The sequence below is a fragment of the Lytechinus pictus genome, chromosome 14 (genome assembly GCF_037042905.1).
Source record: "Lytechinus pictus isolate F3 Inbred chromosome 14, Lp3.0, whole genome shotgun sequence".
Lineage (NCBI taxonomy): Eukaryota > Metazoa > Echinodermata > Echinoidea > Temnopleuroida > Toxopneustidae > Lytechinus > Lytechinus pictus.
The window spans coordinates 15,903,059-15,924,673 of record NC_087258.1 but is presented as its reverse complement, the minus strand read 5'-3'; the positions used below and the strand labels follow the sequence as shown (position 1 = coordinate 15,924,673).

The 21,615-nt window shown below is 36.7% G+C and overlaps 1 protein-coding gene across 1 annotated transcript; it reads left to right on the top strand.

The window, feature by feature from the left end:
- The first annotated feature begins 327 nt into the window (after positions 1-327).
- LOC129276183 (uncharacterized) lies at positions 328-19,889 on the top strand. The gene is made up of 3 exons (XM_054912602.2): positions 328-471; positions 777-1,555; positions 19,786-19,889. Exons 2-3 carry the CDS (start codon positions 805-807, stop codon positions 19,887-19,889), a joined length of 855 nt encoding a protein of 284 aa, XP_054768577.2. The 5' UTR covers positions 328-471; positions 777-804.
- Positions 19,890-21,615: the final 1,726 nt, after the last annotated feature.

Here is a 21,615-nt window from a genome sequence, read left to right as displayed (position 1 = left end):
TACCATGACCTCCCTGTATATCGCTGCACATTTTATTCACAGTACATACACTAATGTGACTGTACTCCCTACTTCTAATACGTATCACCAATATCTTCAATAGCATAAGGCTTCATTCAATGGCTAGTTAGGGATTAGAGGATTACTAATCCACTTGAATGAGTAATCAGATTGGATTAATGACCCATGACAATAGGGGTAAGAAGCCAGCTTATTATGAGAGAGGTTTATACACCCTTTTGAACTCTATGGTAACTTCAGGCTTAAGGTTCTTAGAGGCAGTTCTCAGACAAGGATTTTAAATCAAAATGAATGATTAAGCAATCTTTCAGGCCAGGCAGGAATGGACAGAGTTTGTACAAGCCAAAAATAAGTTATTCAAGAATGTACAAATAATGTTTTCATAATGATATCACCATACCATGAAGAAATATCGTCCATCCATCTGATATTGTGCTGCTCTTCTAAATGGTCAGTTACCAATCTTTGTTTCATCACAGAGGCATCTATATGTCTTCAATTCTTTTTTTTTTTGTGAAAGAAGAGATTATCAAGAACAAGATGCTCTGCACTTCAGTTGGTCTGGGCCCTAATCCCCCACGGAACCTGCTGGCACTGCACAAATTGCCGATCTCAAACAGATAGATACAGTTTAGATGCAGTGTAGTCAGTGCTCATAACTTCATGAACTACTGTCCTCACACAGCATAGTATAGTTGTAAACCATTTAAGGTTGATATGATTTTAACTCGAGTCTCTCTTTTTTGTGATTGTAGGTTGCTGAGTTGAAAGGATGTCATTGAGATGCGTCTGATGTCTCGTCGCTCCTGCTTTAGGACTCTCCTCTTCCTCTTAGCAACATCTTCTTTCATCACATTCACATTCCTCCTCCGTTGCCATGGGGGCTCCAGGCCCGAAGACGAGGCAAATGCAGACCTCCTCATAGCAGCCCGCGGTAACATTGGCGAAGTCGGCAACACCATCATCGATATCAACAGCATTGACTCACGACCGGAAGACATCCCATCTCGGCGCCACATTGCAGAACACCGCCAGGATGTGCAGCTCCAGCAGCAAACCCAGCCGAAGCAGCAACAGACACAGTCCCAGCAGAAGCAGCTGGCGTCGCAATCGCTGCAGAAGCAGCAACAGACACACTCCCAGCAGAAGCAGCAGATATCGCAATCACTGCAGCAGCAACATCAAGAGATGCAGCCACAGGAGCAACGCAGACAGGAGACCTACATCAAGTACCAAGAGCCACAATTGCCACTCCACCAGTACAAGGAGATTGACTGCGTTGTCAACAGTGACTATACCGTCCAGGGAAGGCTGGAGAATGGGGAGGTGTATCTGCCATTCTCCTTCATCCACAAGTACTTTGAGATACAGGGTCAAGTTGTACAGTATAATGGTATTGAGAGGTTCGAGTGGCAGCATAGCAATGCCAAGATTTATGTCCAAGACCCCTACAGGGTCGATGGTGTCTTCATGTCCTTCCATCACTACCACGTGGAATCAAGAGACAGAGTCAAATACTTCAGTGGAGTTGAAGGTAAGTGTCATTGCATCAATTGATTTCTGTTTTCATATTATTTATAATGATGATATAATAGAGGATATTTAAATGGAGGACGTATCCACCCTGTTGGTGCTCAAAGCACTCATTTTACCCCTGGTTAGGCTAGGTTACATTACCAGTTCTGGTGCTCACAGCTTTTTGAGCAACTTTTCCTGCTGGCCGTACCCTTTTACCTCTCCTGGGTCGAGTGCAGCACAATATGGTATCTTGATGAAAGAAATTGATACCATGGAATAATTGAAGTTTCCTCTCATTATTTTTCAATCCATACTGCACTTCTGTTGTTTTACATCTCGGTCTTTTCCCTGATCTTATGGTAAATACAATTTGACACCAGTGTAATTCAGTAGGCAGGTATTAACTTTTCATATTAAAGATGGAAATGGCAAATTTTTAAATCATATACAATTACATGTATGTATTGTGATTGTGAAGTTTAAAAGCATAACATAATATCAGAAACTAGTAAATTAATTGATTTATGTTGAATGATATTCCTCTCATTCTGTTCCTGCTGACAAAGGAAAAAGGGGAAATTTATAGTCAAAACAATTTTGAAGTTAAGGGCTCTCATATCGTGAAGAGGCTTGTATGGAATCAACCTTATTCCGATCAGCAGCGATGAGAGGTTGTCATAAATCTATTTCTGTTGTGAACGATTAGCAGAAGAGTTGGCCATGGTTGATTTACGAAGGAGTGTGATCAGTAGGAGCAGTCTACTCATCATTGAATGCCAGGCCATTCATTATCCAAACTTCCAAAATTCATAATATCCGACTCTGGGGACTGTTGGTTGAAATAAAGATTGAATTTAAACTTGCGGGTTGAAGTTTAATAGGGCATACATTTATTATTTACCTTTATTATTTTATTTCTGGTTTTGGTTGTAGTGGAGTGTCAGTCATACTCACCCGATCCTGATAATATATTCGACCATCATTTCTTACATTATATTTAAGACTGGTTCTCATATCCAGTGCAGGGCCTTTCCCAAGTTAAGAGTTCAAGGTCATGAATAGACTGATTGTGGCAATTTTTCCTTCATAATAATGATACCGAATCTTCAGACACATTTATTAAAAAATAAAAACGGGCAACAGATGGTGGAGTCACCTTCACTCATGCTGACATACCTACGTTCCATGGGCCTGAAAAAGCCACAATTATAAATTTCATGTCCTTACAAAATTGTTGTCATTTTCAATTATCTACTTGATTGCATGTACCCTTTTCATTACTTTAGTATCACATGACTTTATCCTCTCTCCTTGTCTGTCATATTTATCCAGTTGCTATCCAATAAAGTTTGCACATTGCACAAGCACATAGGCCTATATATGTACAGTTGTGACAATTATCAACATGCTTTCTATGGCTGAAACCGAACATTTTTGGCTCTTGAAGTATTTTTGTTCCAAAGAGGACTTGGACAAGATGTTTATTTATGGAGATCTATGAATATTATTCCTTCTATCCCTGTACCTGTGTCTGCTGCTCCCCGAGGCTACACAGCTTCATTCCCATCTGTCTGTAGAGAAAGCATGGCTGCTATATTTTGAGCGAGAACAGCACATATATCTGGCAAGCGTTTTTTTTTTTAAGGATTCTTTGTGAATCTCCAAAAGTAAACAGAGGATAAAAATTAAGTCTCAGAATATTTCAGTATTAAATCTACCTGTTCAGAATATGTTTATTCTTAAATTTGTTCAAAAACTGGAAGTTCAAGGTTTAGCATCCATACAGCTTGAACTTAAAAATCTACATGTATGTATAATCTCAATGCTTTACAGCATGCCACCTTTCACCCACTCTTATCTTATTCCCAGTTATAGCACCACTCTATGGTCCCCATGCTTATATCGCTAGTTTGAAACAATACTTTAACTCAAGTTGGAAAAATGGAGAATCATTGATACTGATAGAACATTATTTTCCTTTTCTCCTTGAATTCTGCTTATTAGAGATTTTGTATTGTATTTACTCAGCAGAAGGTTTCACTGTTGCGAATATTTGTATCAGAAATACATGCAATGCCTCACAGACAATAAGCAAATTAGGAAAGACAACATGACACTTAAGAGTTGGATGACGATAAATCCAGAGACTCAGAGACATAATTTCTTCTCCTATCCCGAACCAACAGCGATCATTAGCATAGGTTTCGGATGGTTTCACGTACAGTTAGCTCCTCGGTAGCGACGTCAGATTTACATTCATTGTTCAGATCTGTGAACGTGACCTTCATAAAGAACATGGGTTGGTATGGAAAGGGGGTATAAATCTGTTCTACTTCCCAGGCCTTAAAACTTGAACTTGGAGCAAAGTAAGAACCTGTGAATAGTCCACAGGGACCTCTCTTGCTCTGTTGGGAGACATTGATCTGCCACATTTACGATGCCTCGGTGCATCATTTCCATAAGTGAGTGCCTGTTATTCCCTCTTCACCGGTGTTTATGATTTGTATAATGATGTCTGGGATGTATGCTTCTAGGATTATAGTTTTAGACGATGTGATAGTTTAAGATGATCTTGAGTCTTTTGTTTTTATTTGTATAGGTAAAAGAATGTTGTTTTCTTTCTTAGTGTCATTTCATCTACACTGTAGATATATATATATATATATATATATAATATGTATTTTTATATATATTATAACCAGAATTGACAAATATTACCATGAATTCTCATTATCAGTATTAATATTGTTATTTCATATCAACTAGTTCAATCGAATGAAAAAACATATCACAAAAATCTTCAAGTAAAGTGATTGTTTCACGCGAAGTTAAATCAAGATTAATAATTTTCATCTGAATATTACATTCAACAAAACATGAAAGGAATTTTACATTGCATAGGCAGCATTTCATCGTCTTGATATGATTACATCTTGTTCACATTGCCAATGGGAGGATCTCCATTATATGTATAAGGGGAGGAAGAAATCATGCTCATTTTCTGTAAAAATGATACAATGAAAAATCAAACTTTATCTTAACTTTTTGTTTAAAATTTGATTTCCACTTTGGGGACAGAACCTAGAACTAGAAGAGTTTTGGAAAACTAGCTAGCCTATTGTGACTGTTTAACCAACTCTGTCAGCCTCAACGTCACCCTGTGATAAAAAAAAAAATTTAAAGGCCAATGTTTTTAAAATAAATAAATTGCTTCATTTTTTATTGATTTCAGTCTTCTGTTCCATTCTAGCGCCCATCCTCCCCCTCTCCACCAAAAAAGGGTCTCCAAGATACCCCCCCCCCCCCATAGACAAGAAAGGGATGGTAAATCTTCAAGGGATTGCTAATTGTTGACAGTTCATTGGACGGTGAGGTATGGAAGAGGGTTAAAACCAGGAGATGACAGCTCACCAATTATGAAGACATTTGGACAAAATTTCATATTCTGTTGTGACCCCCTTCTCCGGTTTCACTGCTCACTTTCGGCCCTTAGATCTTGACTTTTACTGGGTGATGAAATTTGGTTTACTAAATGTCTAGCGGTCAGGTTCCTTTTATGGCATCCTGATGTTTGAAAAGTGTCTCTGAAAACAGTCAAAGTTTTATAATATAAGTGGCAGATTTTTTTTTTTTTGGGGGGGGGGTTGGGGGATCAGTCAATGTATACTGTATGGCGAGAACATAATTTCCTTCCTTTATTTTATAGCAAACTGCTATTAAAAGTCTGAACTTCAAATATATAGCATAAAATGTAACTTTAGATTGAAGGAATAGAAGAAAAATAGAAGACTTGGAAAGTGTCCTGGCTCTGACCTATCTCGAGAGTGACTCCAAACACCGTCGCTGCCGACTGACATTCCGAAACCGATGCTCCGCGATCCTATTAGCTTACACCTCCCTGTCTCTCACCATCGGCATCATGGGATTGTTTGTTGATAATGTGATTAAGAATCGTACCTGATCTTCATAATGCCGACCAAAGTATCTGTGAACGGAGCCGGTGAAACTAAGCATGGGCTGCCCTCGGGGTGGATGGGTATTTAAAGACTTTGCTGTCATACACACTCATTACACTGAAAGGTTGATGTTGGGTTATGTCTTATGTAGTCCTACATGTGTATTTCTGTGTGGGCATGTATTTTGCCTCAAACAAACTTTGATTGAAATTTTCTTTGGACGTTGTAAACCTCTTAAAGATATGGTTGTGATAAGTTGTTATAGCAGTTATTGATTAAATGATTTTAAATCTCATACTTCTATCCAAAGAAGTTAGAGAAATTAGGTATTGGGGAAAAAAGCGAAGTGCAAACCAGCCGTATACAGAATTAAGGTATCAAAATATAAGGAGAAAAAGAAAGAAAGGGAGAAAAGGCAAAGTTCCCCTAAAGCCTGCACATGTCCAACCAATTCTCCCTCATTGAATTTGGTGTGTTATCCTGTCCTTAGTGTCTGTTGCCCTCAATTATTTCTCGAAAATATCGCCCTTTATCCATCATAAAAAAAAAAGAATCTGAACGAAAAAAGATTATGTGAAAAATGAAAGGATAAAACATGAAATAACTGCTTGCTAACAAATGTGATTAAAATAATTCAAAGAAGTGGGGAAACGCTTGTGTCAATATCTAAATAATATCAAATGGGATTAACTTAATCCCTCTTGAAATAAAAGTATTGAAGTCTTCAAGGGAATAATCAGAATTTAAAGGTCAACTGTTAGATCATACCCAATGGCATGCACACCTGCGTCTTCAGGTGTTCGTAACAGATATGGGTGAATTGCAGCTAGGCATGTAACACCTGTGTATGAGATATCGGTGTAGTGTGATTGTAAACAGATTACAAAGAAAGTATGTTTTGGAAAAATAATCCTATCAAATGACAAGTGAGCAAGTCATCAATGATGGGAGGATGGAAAGATAAAAGAAAGGGAAAATATAGAAGAACAGAGATGGAATGAAGAAGAGAAGGGTAGGAGGAAAAAGGGGGGTTACACTCTTACATCAATTCCAAAAATTTGAAAGGAAATTTGAATGGCACTTATTGGAATTTCTATTAAAATCAATAACTTCTTGTAAGTTCTTTTAATAAGAATCTTTGTCATTTTTTCAGTAGAAACTTTCTTGATTGTGACAAGATTATATTAAAAAAAAAAAGAATTCTATTAAGTGCCCCTCTAACAAGGTATGGTTTCAAATTTGAGTAGAAAATTTTTAGAGAGTGGATGTAGAGAATGTAATGGGGAATAAGAGATGGAGGCGGAGAGTGAAAACAAGAAAAAAATATGATATGGGAAGGACTTCTAAATTTAGGGTAGATACTGTTAAAAAATGATGAGGAAAAGAACCGTGTAAACTTGATAGAAAGAGGAAGAAGTTTACGTTCACCACCCCTCCTTACCATATTTTCTTTAAATGTTCCATTCTTGCTTTTTCGGATTCAGGGTAAGGAATTATTTTCAATTTTAAGGGCTGTCTATTTTCCACATTGGGACGATTGCTGTATTTTGGGGCTTTTTCTTTCATTATAAGGGCTACTGGGGGGGGGGGGGCAACAAGCAATTATGCAGCAAATACAAATATCCTTATTTTGCCATGTTACAAATATTGATATTCTAATTATGTTCTTGAGTATTGTTCTAGGCTGATTGTGGGGAGACTCGAGAAAAGATGGTTGCCCCCAAAGCATGCCATTTTGATAAATTTTGGGGGCGATTCGGGCTGTCATGAGGGCAAATCGCCCATTGCCCCCAACATATTTCCTAAAGTCCTACCAGATGCTATGCTCTCCCATCCTTCTAGCACATGCTGCAACCCTTGTATACATTTTAAACTCCGAGTGGAGTATAGCTGTTTAAGAACCATTTGAAATGTAAATGTCATACTTAACACTCCCCAGGTGAGAAGAATACACAGTCAATATAAAACCTCACGTTTAAAGAGGGTCCTTTCTCGGCTAATTTACTTATAGGATATTTTCCACTCTAGTGCCAATACAAACACTCCAGCAGGGACCCCGTGACGTAAAGCATAGCGAGCGATCGTGGGGCTGATATTTGCGATTGATCATACACAATACTCTATGCAATCAATCGTAGAAATCAGTGCTATGATCAATCGCATAGCTTCTTGTTACGGGCCCAAGTGATGGAAGGAGAGAAATAAGTGTGTAACACTCAGTGAAAGTGAGACGAAGAGGAGAAGGGTGTATTTTAAATCTCAAAGTCATATTTACCGCAGCTGGGAAAGGCCTATATAGACAAGAGAATTTTAAGATTGGTGAGAGAAAAGTTTAAGATGAAATGTACATGATCCAGGGAGGCCCGTGCAGGAACTGGTTATGCCTTTTGTGATATTTTCGCTTGACTCTGCAAGTTCACACGAAAGCCTAATAGTGATAAGATTTTATGAAGATTGTATCATGTGACTTATGGACCCCCATTCTACAATACATTTTAATAACTTCTATTAACTTTTATAGGTAATTCCTTAATATATTGAGAAATTACAACATATGAAAATTGGAATTTTAGCAGTTCATCATTTTCTTAAAGCAAGGGCCTGTCAAATGCTTGTATATTACATAATGTTAAGAGTTACATACAAATAGTGCTTTCTGATATTGTTCGCCATCTGACGCATAGGTTTGATACCAGCTCCCCGATATAAAGATAACATTTTGGGACCTAAGTTTTTAATTTTATACATTTTTGTGCCACCCTTTTAAATTTTAGGACTCATCAATCATGTACATTACATTTTTTATTCTCTGATGATGTCGTGGGAACATAACTCTTGTTAGTTCTGTCTTGGTGGTTATAACGTACTGTAGCCTGGTAAATAACACGGAGGAAGGAACATAGCGTCTTTGATTTCCTTTCTTTTTCTCAGGAGAAATATCGGAAAGCGGATATTCCCCTATGGACATAATATAATGTAGTATTTGCTCTGGATCTTCAGGTTGTGAGCGTGGAGACATGGCGGTTAGAAGAGCGGAAGGGAACAAAAACTTTATAAAAGATATTGGGGGAGGAGAAACGTGGAAAAAATAAATCTAATTGGTTTCATGTGCAATACACGACATTGATATGCTTGTTAAAGTGAGGGCCTCTTTTACACTGCGCCGAAATTGGCGTTGATTGGTGGTTTTAGTCGCCGACAACCGCCCCCCAATTAGTTCAAAGCGGAAAGAAACGGATAAGGCTGTTTACTGAGGTTGTGCTTGAATTCATTTGGGTCTTTCAAGTGAACCCGTATGATTGATAAGATGAGGGTCATCTACGCAGTATTTCCTGTGAATTTGATTCCTTAAGAATACCATAGTGAAAGATTTCTCTTCAACAAACAAAACAATTATTTCAATCCATCAACAGCGGGTAAAACAAACACATCTGGAAAAGGTTTGATGTAATGTTAGATTGTTTTTGAAGCACTTTTACATATGAATTTCCAGACATTTAGAGATGTTCTATGTATTCCTTTGGGGACTATGTTTTTTGTGTTTTGAAGTAGATTTATTTATGAATTTCCAGACATATCTAGATGTTCGTTGCATTCTTTGGGGAATATAAGGGATTTTTATCCTTGAATATGTATTTGATATCTTTGATGAAATTTTATCGTGAGGGGATTTATTGTTTTTGCTTTGATGTGCATTTTATATGGGTTTTACATGTTTGTATTGAAAGTCAAACTTAAACATGCACAAGGTATAGTTTGTTTGATCAAATTCAAGTCTAGAAAATGATATTTGGGTTGAAATGCATATTGATTTATCTCAAATGAAAACATGTCTTAGTATAAACTTAATTTCTATTTCATGAAATCCATATTTTTACATCTTGAATTCAAGTGCAGTACATGATCATGAGAATGCTATTACTAGATAAGAGATTTGCAGATGCACCACATAAGTACTCCTTAAAATGACTGTTGTGTCCATGTGTATTCTGTAAAATTACAATGCACAACAGTCCTTAATTTAAGTACTAATTATCATGTGCACCATCCTCTTCACCAAGTCTTACCACCATACAAACCTTCGGAGCCCACATGAATGCCATCTATCTCTATCTATCCATATATATATATATATATCGATCCATCTACCTATCTTTCTATCCTATCTATATATTATATTTATCTATCTTTCTGTCAACTGATGGAAAGGTTTGTCAATAAGGACTCCTTGTTAAGGAGATTACATTTTTTTTAAAGTTCAGATAATGGGTGATGTTCATGGTTGTTAGATTCCCAATCTTTTTTACATTTCCTGTATGATCATTCAGGATCTATTATTTCTATCCCAAACCTCAATCATACTAATAAGATAGGAAAACATCATTATGAAATGTTGAATCTCCAAAGAAAAATTGTACATTATAAATGGAATTGACAGATACCACAAGACTCCAAGTGCCTTAACAAGCTCTTCAAAATTTCCCATATGAGAGAGAGAGTAGGTTGAATAAACAGTATGTATTATGTGAAACCCAAATCCACTTTAAATCATGTCTATTTCTCTCCAGCAACAAGCCAAATTTGCTCTAAATTGAATCATCTTTATGTATTTATGTCTTGTGTTTGGATAGCGTGTTTGTTTTCATTTGTAATGCATCTCTTTATTGTTGACATGGATGAAAATGAAGGCATTAAGTTCACATCCATGCGGAAGTCACTGCTCTGGAAAACGTAATTGAATTCTGAGACGATGGATCTTTGCTGCTATTTTTTTTCCAACCCCTTGAAATAATTTTTAACCTCCATCCTTCTTTTGCTCCTTCACTCTATCCTGCATTGTCTACCTTTTATCCTTGCATTTCCTCCTCCTTCTCCCTCCCTGTCTTTCTCCTCCCGCCCCCCATTTCCCCCATCTCCACATTCTCCTCCTCTTCCCTCCCCTTCTCTTCATCTCCCTATTTCTCTTTCTCCTCTTCCTCTTTCTCCCCCTCTTTCTCCTTCTCTTCCTCTTTCTCCTCCTTCTCTTCCTCTTTCTCCTCCTCCTACCCACTCCTTCTTTTCCTCTTTCTCCTCCTACCCATGTCTTTTTTTTCAGCGTCCTGCTCATTTTTTCCCAGTCCCATTAAGTAATTAGTCTATTTAAATTTATTTTCCTTTGCTTTTCATTTTTCTTATCATCATTCTCCTTATTTTCCATTTTCTTTTTCCCTTTTTTTTCTTTTTTGACTTTTTTTGTGTGTGTCCATTGAGGTTAAATTTCCATTACTTTACTAATTGTATAACCTCAGTTCAAATTTTATTCTCCAGTCACTATCTGTTTAGCAAGAATTTGAATATATTCCTTGTCGAAAGATGATCTATTCAGATTAGCCATTGACATACAGGATGATAGGAGCAATATTATTTTGAAAGACAAACAAATTCAGCAATGTAGATAATCAACAAATCATTTTTGGTAGAATGCAAAATGAAATTGAATATAATATTAACAAAAAGGTGTTTTTTTTCCTTGTTCGCTCTGCTCGCTTGTATTGTATGATAATTTGTATCTAGGAATGAAACAGGAAAGTAAATAGGATGGCAATCAAACAGAATAATAAATACAACTTGTATCGAGTTTAAACAGTTGTCCATTTCACAATCTATCAGCATAAATCATGTACATGTATAAAGCAACCGTGCTCTCTCTCTCTCTCTCTCTCTTTGAGGCCGTTCTCATTACGCTTTCTAAAACTAGTTTACTGGAAACCGATTCAGGAAACCACTTTGAAAGATCGCTTTGCTAGCGTTCCCACTTGATCACACGAAAGTGGTTTTCAAAATCACTTCACGTAAAGCGCTCTTGTTGCTATGGAAACGCTCTCAGTGGGGTACACGTTTCGCGCGAAATTCGAAACCGCAGCATAGGCATTCTACACCTGTCGTGTGGAGTAGCGCGCTCAAAATGTGCGAAGATCGCTTCCTGAAGAACGGTTGTGTCCTCACTTACGCTAAAACCAGTTTAACGAGGCAAAGCGATCTTGAAAACTACATCCCGAGGTGGTTTTCCAAACTGGTTTGGAAGATCGCTTCCAAGACCGCTTTGACCGTTCTCACTACGCGTTAAACTAGTTTCCACTAAACTAGTTTTGGGAACGTAGTGAGAACAGCCTCTTTCTTTTCTGACCATTTTTATTTTTCCATTTTCCCTTTCTTCTTTCTTTCCCATCCTTTGTCCTTCTGCCCAGCTCCCATGGTGTTTCTTGGTGCAATGGAAAAAAAAGGAGAATTAGGTCATCTATCCATCCATAGCATTCTGTGTACACAGAAACCAAAGCTGGGTTCTACATCCCCCCTCATCCTGAAAGAGGTGTTCTCAAAAATAAACAGAGGGTCGCTTGCACTTTCATTTCTACTCAAATAAGGGGGAAATCATCAATGTTGAGATTCTGATTTTTTTTTCTTCTCCGCTTCACTTAAATCAATCAAATATCCAAAATAATAAATTGACGGAGTTAAAAGGACCAGAGATGGATGATGCAAGATGTATAATTTTTTACCTATTGACCACTGAATTCTTTAATTCATTTTAGCTTTCTACATGGCCAACCAGTTTCAAGAAGCCAATATATTCCAGATTAAATGATTATACCAAACAGATAAGCCTACTTGATTAGGACCAATACAGAATAAAACTGAATTTGCAAATCTGGAGACTTGCAATGATGTATTTTGAAATTATATTCAATTACATTTCATTTGTCACCTTTGTTGTGAATTTTTTAATTTTTTTTAATTTCAAGCATCCAAAATATTGATTGTAAGTAAAAGAATTAATCACATCAAGAAATACTTCAAGCCATTGTTAAAGCACTCCTTCTTTCTGTTATGAAGTTAATATTAAGTCCTATTTTCTATTGGCTGGTACAGAAATTCAGCTTGGTTCCCCCAGGCAATTGTTCCACCATACTTCAAGCATGCTGAATTTGTCGCCATGGGTTTTTAACTATTATTTTTATTCTTGGTGTTATACAACAATACAGCTGTAATTGATAGTTAAAAAGTACATTTCTGTCAAGATTCTTTCCATTGTGGTGACACAATACATCACAGTTTTCCTCTTTTATTTAGATAACTTTATTTTATCCTCTGCGGCGAGTTGTATTATTCAAACCTTGGGAGAGTGGTAGCTACTGCAAATCCAACAAATTAGGAATTAGGTGGAGTCCACTCCGCTAGCAAAATAGAACTGTATCCTAAGATTCTTCTGCATTCAAACTTCTTGCGTTGAACTTTAGTCTCAAACCCGAGACATGTTCAAATTTGAGGAAGTAATCACCTATTTTGTCATTTGAAGTAAAAGGAAATACCTCAGCAAAGTAAAATACAAGGGGCTACGGAACCCATGGAGGGGGGGGGGACTGCAGCCCCCAACTTTTTTCCCATTAAAAAGGTACAACAATATAAAATAACCAAGTGATTGTGTTTTTTGCCTAGTCACTCCCCTCCAACTTTCAAAACTGATCTGTAGCCTCTGTAATAGAATGCACACTTCAGATCATTCTATCATTTAATGTAATTTTAATAGTACATGGTGTGCACTTCATTTTTGGCTTTAGTTGAACATAGCTTCCTGTTTTTCTTCCCCTCTTTGGTTTATTTATGGTTGCTCTTTATTCTCAAGAAATCAGTTTTAGGTGCAGAAAGGAAAGAAGTGTGGAAGGTGCTTCTACACATTCAAAGGTCTCTGTACTTCTCAGGATGGGGCCGGTCGAACATCTGTAGCACCATATTTGCTGAAGAAACCGTTTGTGCATCGGGGGAAATGGGTCAAACTTCCAGCCACTAATAAAGAAATATACTCCATTTGTCCCCAGATCTTTTAAACTACCCTTTTCTTCGCTCAACCTGCCTAATTTGAGAAAGCAAACAGAAATCGGAAATGGAATGAATCCGAGGGTATATTCATGACCAGAGTTAGAAAGCCAAGGTAGAGGTACAGGTTTGATTTCGAAATGCTGCCATATTTACATTTGTTAAAAAAGGGTGAATTTCTCACACGAATGAAAGTCCAGCTTGTAAGCTGATCATTTTATATGGCTTAGAACATTTGTAAAAGGGAGTTTTGTGGGATTTTTTTGGTGTTAATGTCTTCCAAGACAAGAATCTTCCAACAAACTTATTAGTGAGGATATTTATGCATTTGTAATAGCAATAAAGAAACAGCAAACAATTTTTTTTACAGAATTGATGTTGGTATATAACTCAATAAGAAGGTATCATATTTTGATGGCCCAATGATAAGGACACTGCCTTGATATGTCAATGTATTGAGCTTTGGAGTTATAGGAAACAAAATAGTGTGACGGATGCAAACAGTCTCTTTTTTTGGCCTCTCACCATCTATCTGACCTAGATAAATGATATGTAATCCTTTATATCATATTCCATAGCATAGTTCTTCTCCAGGCCAAAGGGAATATGTTCGTATTTATTTCACTCAAAGTCAGTGTTGTAATAATTTTGCATTGTAATCATAGGCCCAAGATGGGGTTTGAGGCCGTCTCCGACGCCGGCCACAAGTCTGTGATTTGGTGTGTATACACATACACCAGGGCCCCGTCTTACAAAGAGTTATGATTGATCCAATCAATCGTATCTCTATGGAAATCCATCAGTGTCATAATTTTTTGTGCAGGAAATTTGCAAAATGTCCTTTGTAAACAAAGGAGAACACCCCATATTGTCAAGAAATCAATGAATTTATGGAAATACATTCATATCTAGAATTTTTTTGAACAAACATGCATTTCATATGTTGACTTTGCTGGCTTTCCATAGTTGCGATTGGTCAGATCAATCGCAACTCTTTGTAAGACGGGCCCCTGAAGTAATAATAATAATAATATAGGGTATTTATATTGCGCACATATCCACCTTGTTAGGTGCTCAAGGCGCTCCTATATTACCCGGCTAAGCTAGGCGTTCATAGCGCACACAGCTTTTTAAGGAATTACTTCCTACCGGTACCCATTTACCTCACCTGGGTTGAGTGCAGCACATTGTGGATCAGTTTCTTGCCGAAGGAAATTACGCCATGGCTGGGATTCGAACCCACGACCCTCTGTTTCAAAGTCCGAAGACTAATCCACTGGGCCACAACGCTCCACTAAAGTAGACTAAAATTGCTTTGAGATTCTTTATCCATGACGACTATTTATGTGACACATGTGCCTTTCTTTTCACGTCAACATTATCTCTTCTTTGTTAGCTGAACTTTTGTTCACTATTTCTAGTTCAGTGGTCAAACCGCCTTTTAGGTGTACTCAGTATGATCCTCCAATATAAAATAGTGAGCATATATATACACATACATTGAGCCACCTTTGGGCCGGCCTCCGTCCACCTTACGATGTTTGTGTATCTTGGGCCAAAGACAAGTCTGTGTTGCCAAATGTGGGACAGCACCTTGTGTTGAATTAACTCTGCTTTAAAAACCACATGCAGCGTTAAGCTCATTCTCACGTGGCTCGAGAGGGCGCAAAGTATGCAAATAGCAAAGATCTATAATAATACTTTAGTAGCTTTTTGTTTGTGAGTAATTTCAAAAGTAAAAAAAACCTCAGAATAAAAAAGGAAAGTTTTTATTGATTAAGATAATCCTGCTAATTCAGTGTTTTCTGTACCACTTTTAGCTTAGTTCTTCTCCCTCCTTGTAAACTGGTCATTTAGGCCTATACTTATATATTGGCAAATTTATTGCTTTAATATACAGATTTTCCTTAGGGTCTGACAATCTCATTATTAAAATTTCCTATAACATAGTAGAGAATATAAAGTAATAACACACTTGCAATAAAATCCAATCACAAATTATATACCCACAGACCATCCAACAATCCCATAAAAGCTGGCTGGGCATTCACCCCACAATCCTGTCTCCAAAGTCAAGGCAGAATGAAAAAAATTGAATTAAGCCAATTATGAGCCCAATTTTAGAACCCCTCCTGGGCAGAGTTTGTTGCCATGGCAACACATTGGTCATTGGTCAGCGGGAGACAGGGCCGATTGTCTGTTACACTGTCTTCCTCTTCTAATGTCTCTTGGTATGTTGTCCCGGTGTTGAGAAAAAGGGTCCCATGTGAAGTTCCATGTCCAATTATGACCAAATTATTTCAATAGTCCAAAATAGACCTTATGCATTGGCGTCATCGCGCCATCATCTTAGAGGCTGAAGCCATTGGCTTGCATCCACGGGTGATCTGTAGCTGCATGGCGCATCCCTGACAACTCTGTTTATGCATATTCCTGTATCCTCAGAGGGAGGGCGCTCTGTGATTTTGACATCACATACAAAAGGTCTTCAACTTTGGTTGGTTCATCTGTATTTTCTTCCTTATTCGTACTTCGTTTCCACACCAGAAAATTAACAGATTTTTTTCTTGTTGGGTAGGTATGAATACACAACTCTCCGGTCCAATTTCCAAAAAGAACATGATGGTCGACAAGGGTGAACACAGGAATTTTGAAGACACCATACCCTGCTTCGTAATACAGGTCATGACCTCTACAACCCAAAAATATTCCATTCTCTCACGTTTCAAAGTTTAGACCTACTTATCCGAGTACTTGTAAAATTGCATGTATATTCCATCAGAAGCATGACAAAGTGAATTCTTGTTAAAAAAAAGAAATTCCCACCTGAATAATATTTGTCATATATCTTTTAATCTCTCTCATTTTCATGTGTAGTCTTATATGTATAAGTATTAGAGAGTATTGTAAAATGTTCTATCAGAAACATGGTAATAGTGAGTTCTTGTTTTTGTTAGTATCTATTTACGATGAGAAGCTGTCTGGGTACTTCTAAACCTCAATAGGGCATTGAATAAAGGCATGCTCAAAATTCAAGAGCAATTTCGAGCATGCTTAAAAATGAGTAAACACCTTTTCAGTTCCTTTTTCTAAATACAAATGGGAAATACATCAAACCTTTCATTTTAAATGTTTTAATGATTTTGTATTAAATACTTATTAATTAACCTTGTTTTCCAGAGTTGCAATCAAGGTGGTAATTCAGATTCTTTGATGAAATATCTTCTTGACTCTCCTCCATATTTATTAAGCATCGACTTCTTACTAGATTTTCAGCTCTTAAACAGGAGCCCTTTTATTTCATCTTATAGTACTGCTAGCTCAAGTAAGGTGTAATTTATTTATTTAATATTGAATTAAATTATTTAAATGTTACTTTCTTTATGTTAGTCACAGTTGTTGTCATTGACATGAAGATTGATGCAAATATATCGCTGCAACCATCAAATGAGTTATTGATATTTTTCAGAATTATTCTCGTTACTCTCTTTGAAGTGACTCATTTTTACGAGATAGATTAAGCAGCTTTTCGTGGTAATGAATTTATTAAATCCCATTTGTCTGTCTAGTTTAAATCTCTCTCATTCTTCATTTGCCTTTTTGTCTTTTTTTATTTGATGTCTGTATGTAGAAAGGAAGCAATTTCTATCTACCTCGATATGCCATACTTTCAATCCCTTAATTGTTATTTGATCGCCTTGCTCGAATACACTGCAAAAAACAAACTTCTCATAAGGATTTCTAAGAATTTGACTGAGTCTTGATTCTCCAGCCTAATTCTTTTAATATCAAAGATAAATACCAGTTGTGGAAATTATCTCAAAATGAGTTAGAACGGAATCCAATAAAATTACCACCAAGTGTTTGTATGCTAATGAAAGATATGTGCCAAATGGCTCTGGGTCCCGTAACGCAAAGGTTAGCAATTAATCATACGCTTGATTGTTACGATTGATTGTACATTGTAGAAATATGTTCTACGATCATTGCTAAGCTTTGTGTTACGGGCCCCTGGAAGAAAATGTGTAATCGCTGAGGAATCAGCAAAATAAGCACGGCTTACATATTAATAACACTGTCCCACATGTGCTTTTCTGTGTTAATGATCATCAGAATTAACGGTTTCCAGCTAAGATTCCATGATTACACGAAGAAAAGTTTACATTGTTGTACCAGATCTAGATATGTGATAATATGGTGACCATTTACCCATTAAAAAAAACTTTCTCATGAAATAATCGTTTGCTGCAACTACTTTCTTTTACCTTTAATACCCACAATTGTGGGAAATACTAGATTGCAGAGTCAAATCAAGTGAAACTTCTAACCTTCACAGTATGTTATATTATTTACTATTAAATCTGCATGTACCTACAATGCTACAAATAGTAAATGATATCACCCCCGTCACCATCCACCCCTTCACATTATAATGGTCCCCTATCCTGGGTTATCAATAGTCTCAAAGGATTAATAATGATACATACTTAGTCTCTTCAAGCATGACAGATAAATCCTCAGGATGAGCGCTTGTTTTCTCACTATCCATCAGATGTGAGGGCAGAGGTTTCTAAAAGCCTTTTATAAAGTTAAGTGTGTGTAGTCCCGTATATGCATTTGTGTGAAGTGCAGTTGACTCACAGCTAAATAGTTTAATTCTTGTCATTTTGGTGGTTCCAAAATATTTCAGTTCACCACAAATTTTTAGGTGTATAAACTTTTCCTTTACTCTTTTCAAGAAAGTTTCTTCTATAATTTTATTTCAGAAATTTTTTGGTGTATGATTTGTCCTTCTTACTTTTTTCAAGAAAGTTTCTTCTATAATTTGATTTCAGAAATTTTTAGGTGTATGATTTTTCCTTGTTACTTTTTTCAAGAAAGTTTCTTCTATAATTAAATATCAAAACTTGCCAGAATATTGCATTGACATTCTGAATAACTGCCATTGGCTGAAGTTCGTTTACCGTGTATGAATAAAAAAAAAAGAATGATATAAAACAAGAATTAGTGTTAAAAGTAAGAACGTTCAACGTCTTTAGGCCTCTATTTAAATTTATGCTTGGCATAGGAAATACATGAGGGTGAAGGGCAACTTCGCCCTCATGGCAGCCCAAATCGCCCCTAAAATTCCCCCAAAATGTATTCTTCGGGCCAACCATTCTTTTTAGATTCGACCCAAGATCCGTTCCAAACAATATTCAAGATTATTAAGAAAATCAATATTCTAACTGTGGCAGAAGAATACTTGCTTTTACTGCACAATTACTTTTTACTCCTCAAAAGTAGCCCTTCAAATGAAAGAAATAGCCCCCGAAATTCTGCGATCGCTCCAATGTTGAAAAAAAAATAGCCCCTAAAAACAACAGTTATTTCCTTGCCTGCTTGATCTGCATGTGCTTGATAATAGCTAATGTACAACTTAAAATTTATTGCAATTTTCAATTTGCACATGGTGATCAGATGACACTGGTACATGAAACCTATAGGCCTAAATTGAAATTTGCAATTTGCAAATTTGTTTGTGTCTGCGAACTGTACAGGAGCAGTTAAGATATCTTGTTTGTCCATTCCAAGTTATGATAAGCGATATCTTAATATAGCTGGTTTGAGATGATCCCCAGTGAGTATTGATGCATTCTCAACATTTGTCATAGTGACAGTCTAAATCTGAGATGATCCCCACAGGACCAATCTTCACACAACATGCTCTGAACTGAACTTAAATATGTACTAAGAGTGGCTGCTTTTAGAAATACCTTGGCCTTAACCCACTCTTTCCTGATCTTTACAACACATTACAGTGGTACTAAAAAGTTAGTGAACCACACCAGAAAATGAACGTATTTGAAGTGTTCAAGTTTTGCCATGTTTCAGATATTTAGTTGTGAAATCAGATGATAAAATATTGCATTCAATAAAGGTTGTTTCTCTGGGCTCGCCGAACATTGTAGTGTTGTGTACAGTCAACACTCAGCTTGAAGGAGTGCATTTTGTGGTGGGGGTTCATTTGAGTACAACTGTAGGTGTCATACTGGAGTCTTCTGATTAGTTAAGTGGTCTGAATATGAAAATGAAGGCCCTCAAAATTGAAACAGCTAGTTTTGTACTTGCTAGTCTTGTGTGAAAACCCACTTGTTATAGTTTCAGTCAGGGTCTGTGCCTGCAGACTAGCATCAAATGTTATATTAAAGTGAATTATAAGCTGACTGAAATTTTCTTTTTTGTGGGGGTGGGGGGCTTTCCTATCTTGGGGACTCCAGTGACTTTCTTGCTTCTTTTTCTTCATTCTTTCCTTTACCAGTTTGATAAGGTTGCCTTTTCCTATCCTCTTTCATTTCCCCAATTTCACTTTTTTTTTTGGGGGGGGGGGGGGCACATAAGATATTCGGGTGCACCCCCATTGCTAAACTTTCTTTTTTCATTTGTGAATGAAAAGTCAAGAAACCCAACCAAGGTGGAATCATCTGTCATCACTTCTTCATCGGTGTTGGTAAATTTGTAGAACAAGATCTCATGTTCGTCTGCCACCTGTGTACCTAATCAAATACAACTCAACCCCAAATTAAATGAAGTTTAGAAGGCCAGTGATCTTCCACTGGTATATATTGAGATGGATCCTGCCATCAGATTTTGTGGAACATGACATTTACAGGTGGAACCCTGATCTCTGGATTAACTTGTCTTGTGAATGTGAAGGATATGTTCATCTATTAAACAGCGACTGCATCATTCAGAGTCAAACTCAACATTCATGTGGGAAAATACGTAGAATAGAGATGAAAGGATTAAGGACAGACATGGCTACCTGACATGGCCAGACTGGTTACCAGAGAATTTGAGCAAAAAGCAAACCCTGAAATGTTTGAATCGCTAGGGTAAAAATGGAGGAAGAATAAAGTCCACTCTACATGTATTTTCATAAATTAATAGACCCAACTTTTAATGTAGTAGGGTACCAGGTCGGGCAGAGAGTTTACAGTTATTCCTGTGAAGAATAGAATAGATCAATCTGCTGTACTTCAAATCAATGTTCCGTGTAGGCCTATTGCAATGGATGAATTACTTCTAAATGTTGGAAGACAAGTTTTCCTGTTGATTTTCAGAATAAACGATATCCATCATTACCCAATTTTTTTTTAATGTTTTGCTTTCTTTCTTTGTACTTTTACTTGACTGCACCAGATTTCGTATCAGGCCTATGTACAGTATATCTTGATGGGTGATGTCATATAGAAGAATTAGAAAATATTCTTACAGAATGTATCTATAGTTTATTCACTTCAAAAGTAATACATATAATGATCAATATACTTATACATTCATTTTTCAATGATTTTGTCAATGTACATGCATACACTTGAAATACATGTATATGTATCCCAGGATACCTACTAAAACTTGATAAACATTGGTGCATGTTGTCCAATCTAGACATACACATGTCCAGACACAAGGACACATACACAGACACATTATCAGACAGAAGAGTCATTTATTTACTTTTCCCAAACCATAATCATGTTCCACATACTGTTTGCATATGTGAGTCGATTGGAGTTCAAGATCTGCTCGGTTTGGGGGTTCAAGTTTGTCAACTCTTCTTTCCCATCGTTTGTTTAAGAGAGAGAGAGGGTTGAACGTGGGGCGGCATCCTTTGAGGGCGTTCTTTAATGGCTAATCTGATACTGTTTGTAGGACACAATGTAGATTAGCAGACAAGAGTCGGTCAATAATAGAGCACAGAGTTCGAAGGATAGTGTTTTTCTTTATTTGAAAGATATCATCATGTGCTGATCATGTCTGTTTTCTTTTTTCTCTTTGAACTTAAAAGATACCCTAGAAATTCTTTAGTCTTTTACAATGGTATCTTTGTAGTGTTAGGATTGGCGGCGCCCAGGATTGACAAATCGCCATTTGATTTATATTTTCTATTTTCATTTTTTTAAATATTATGTAGCCTTTTAGTCATTTCCAAAGTTGATTGAACTTGAATTTGAAATTGACCCCCATGCCACCATCATTACTATGGTGTTATTTGTGTCCTGAAATTACAATTTCTTCCTTTATATATTCTGGATCGTACTGATATAGTACAATGTCCATATTATAATTATCAATGTTTTTTTATCATTATGAGTGCATGTCAAGAAGCTTCAGTATGTCCATTTTAATGCTATTTTCTGATTTTGCAGTCAAAACACTATACATTTATCATTATTAATTCAAGACCATAGGGAGTCTCTCTATTTGATCTGTTTAATCCTAT

Bases quoted from the DNA above. Each gene is read 5' to 3' on its own strand.
- LOC129276183 (XM_054912602.2), top strand. From the start codon at position 805: ATGCGTCTGATGTCTCGTCGCTCCTGCTTTAGGACTCTCCTCTTCCTC. The intron at 1,556-19,785 runs GTAAGTGTCATT...GTGAATGAAAAG, and splicing joins ATACTTCAGTGGAGTTGAAG to TCAAGAAACCCAACCAAGGT.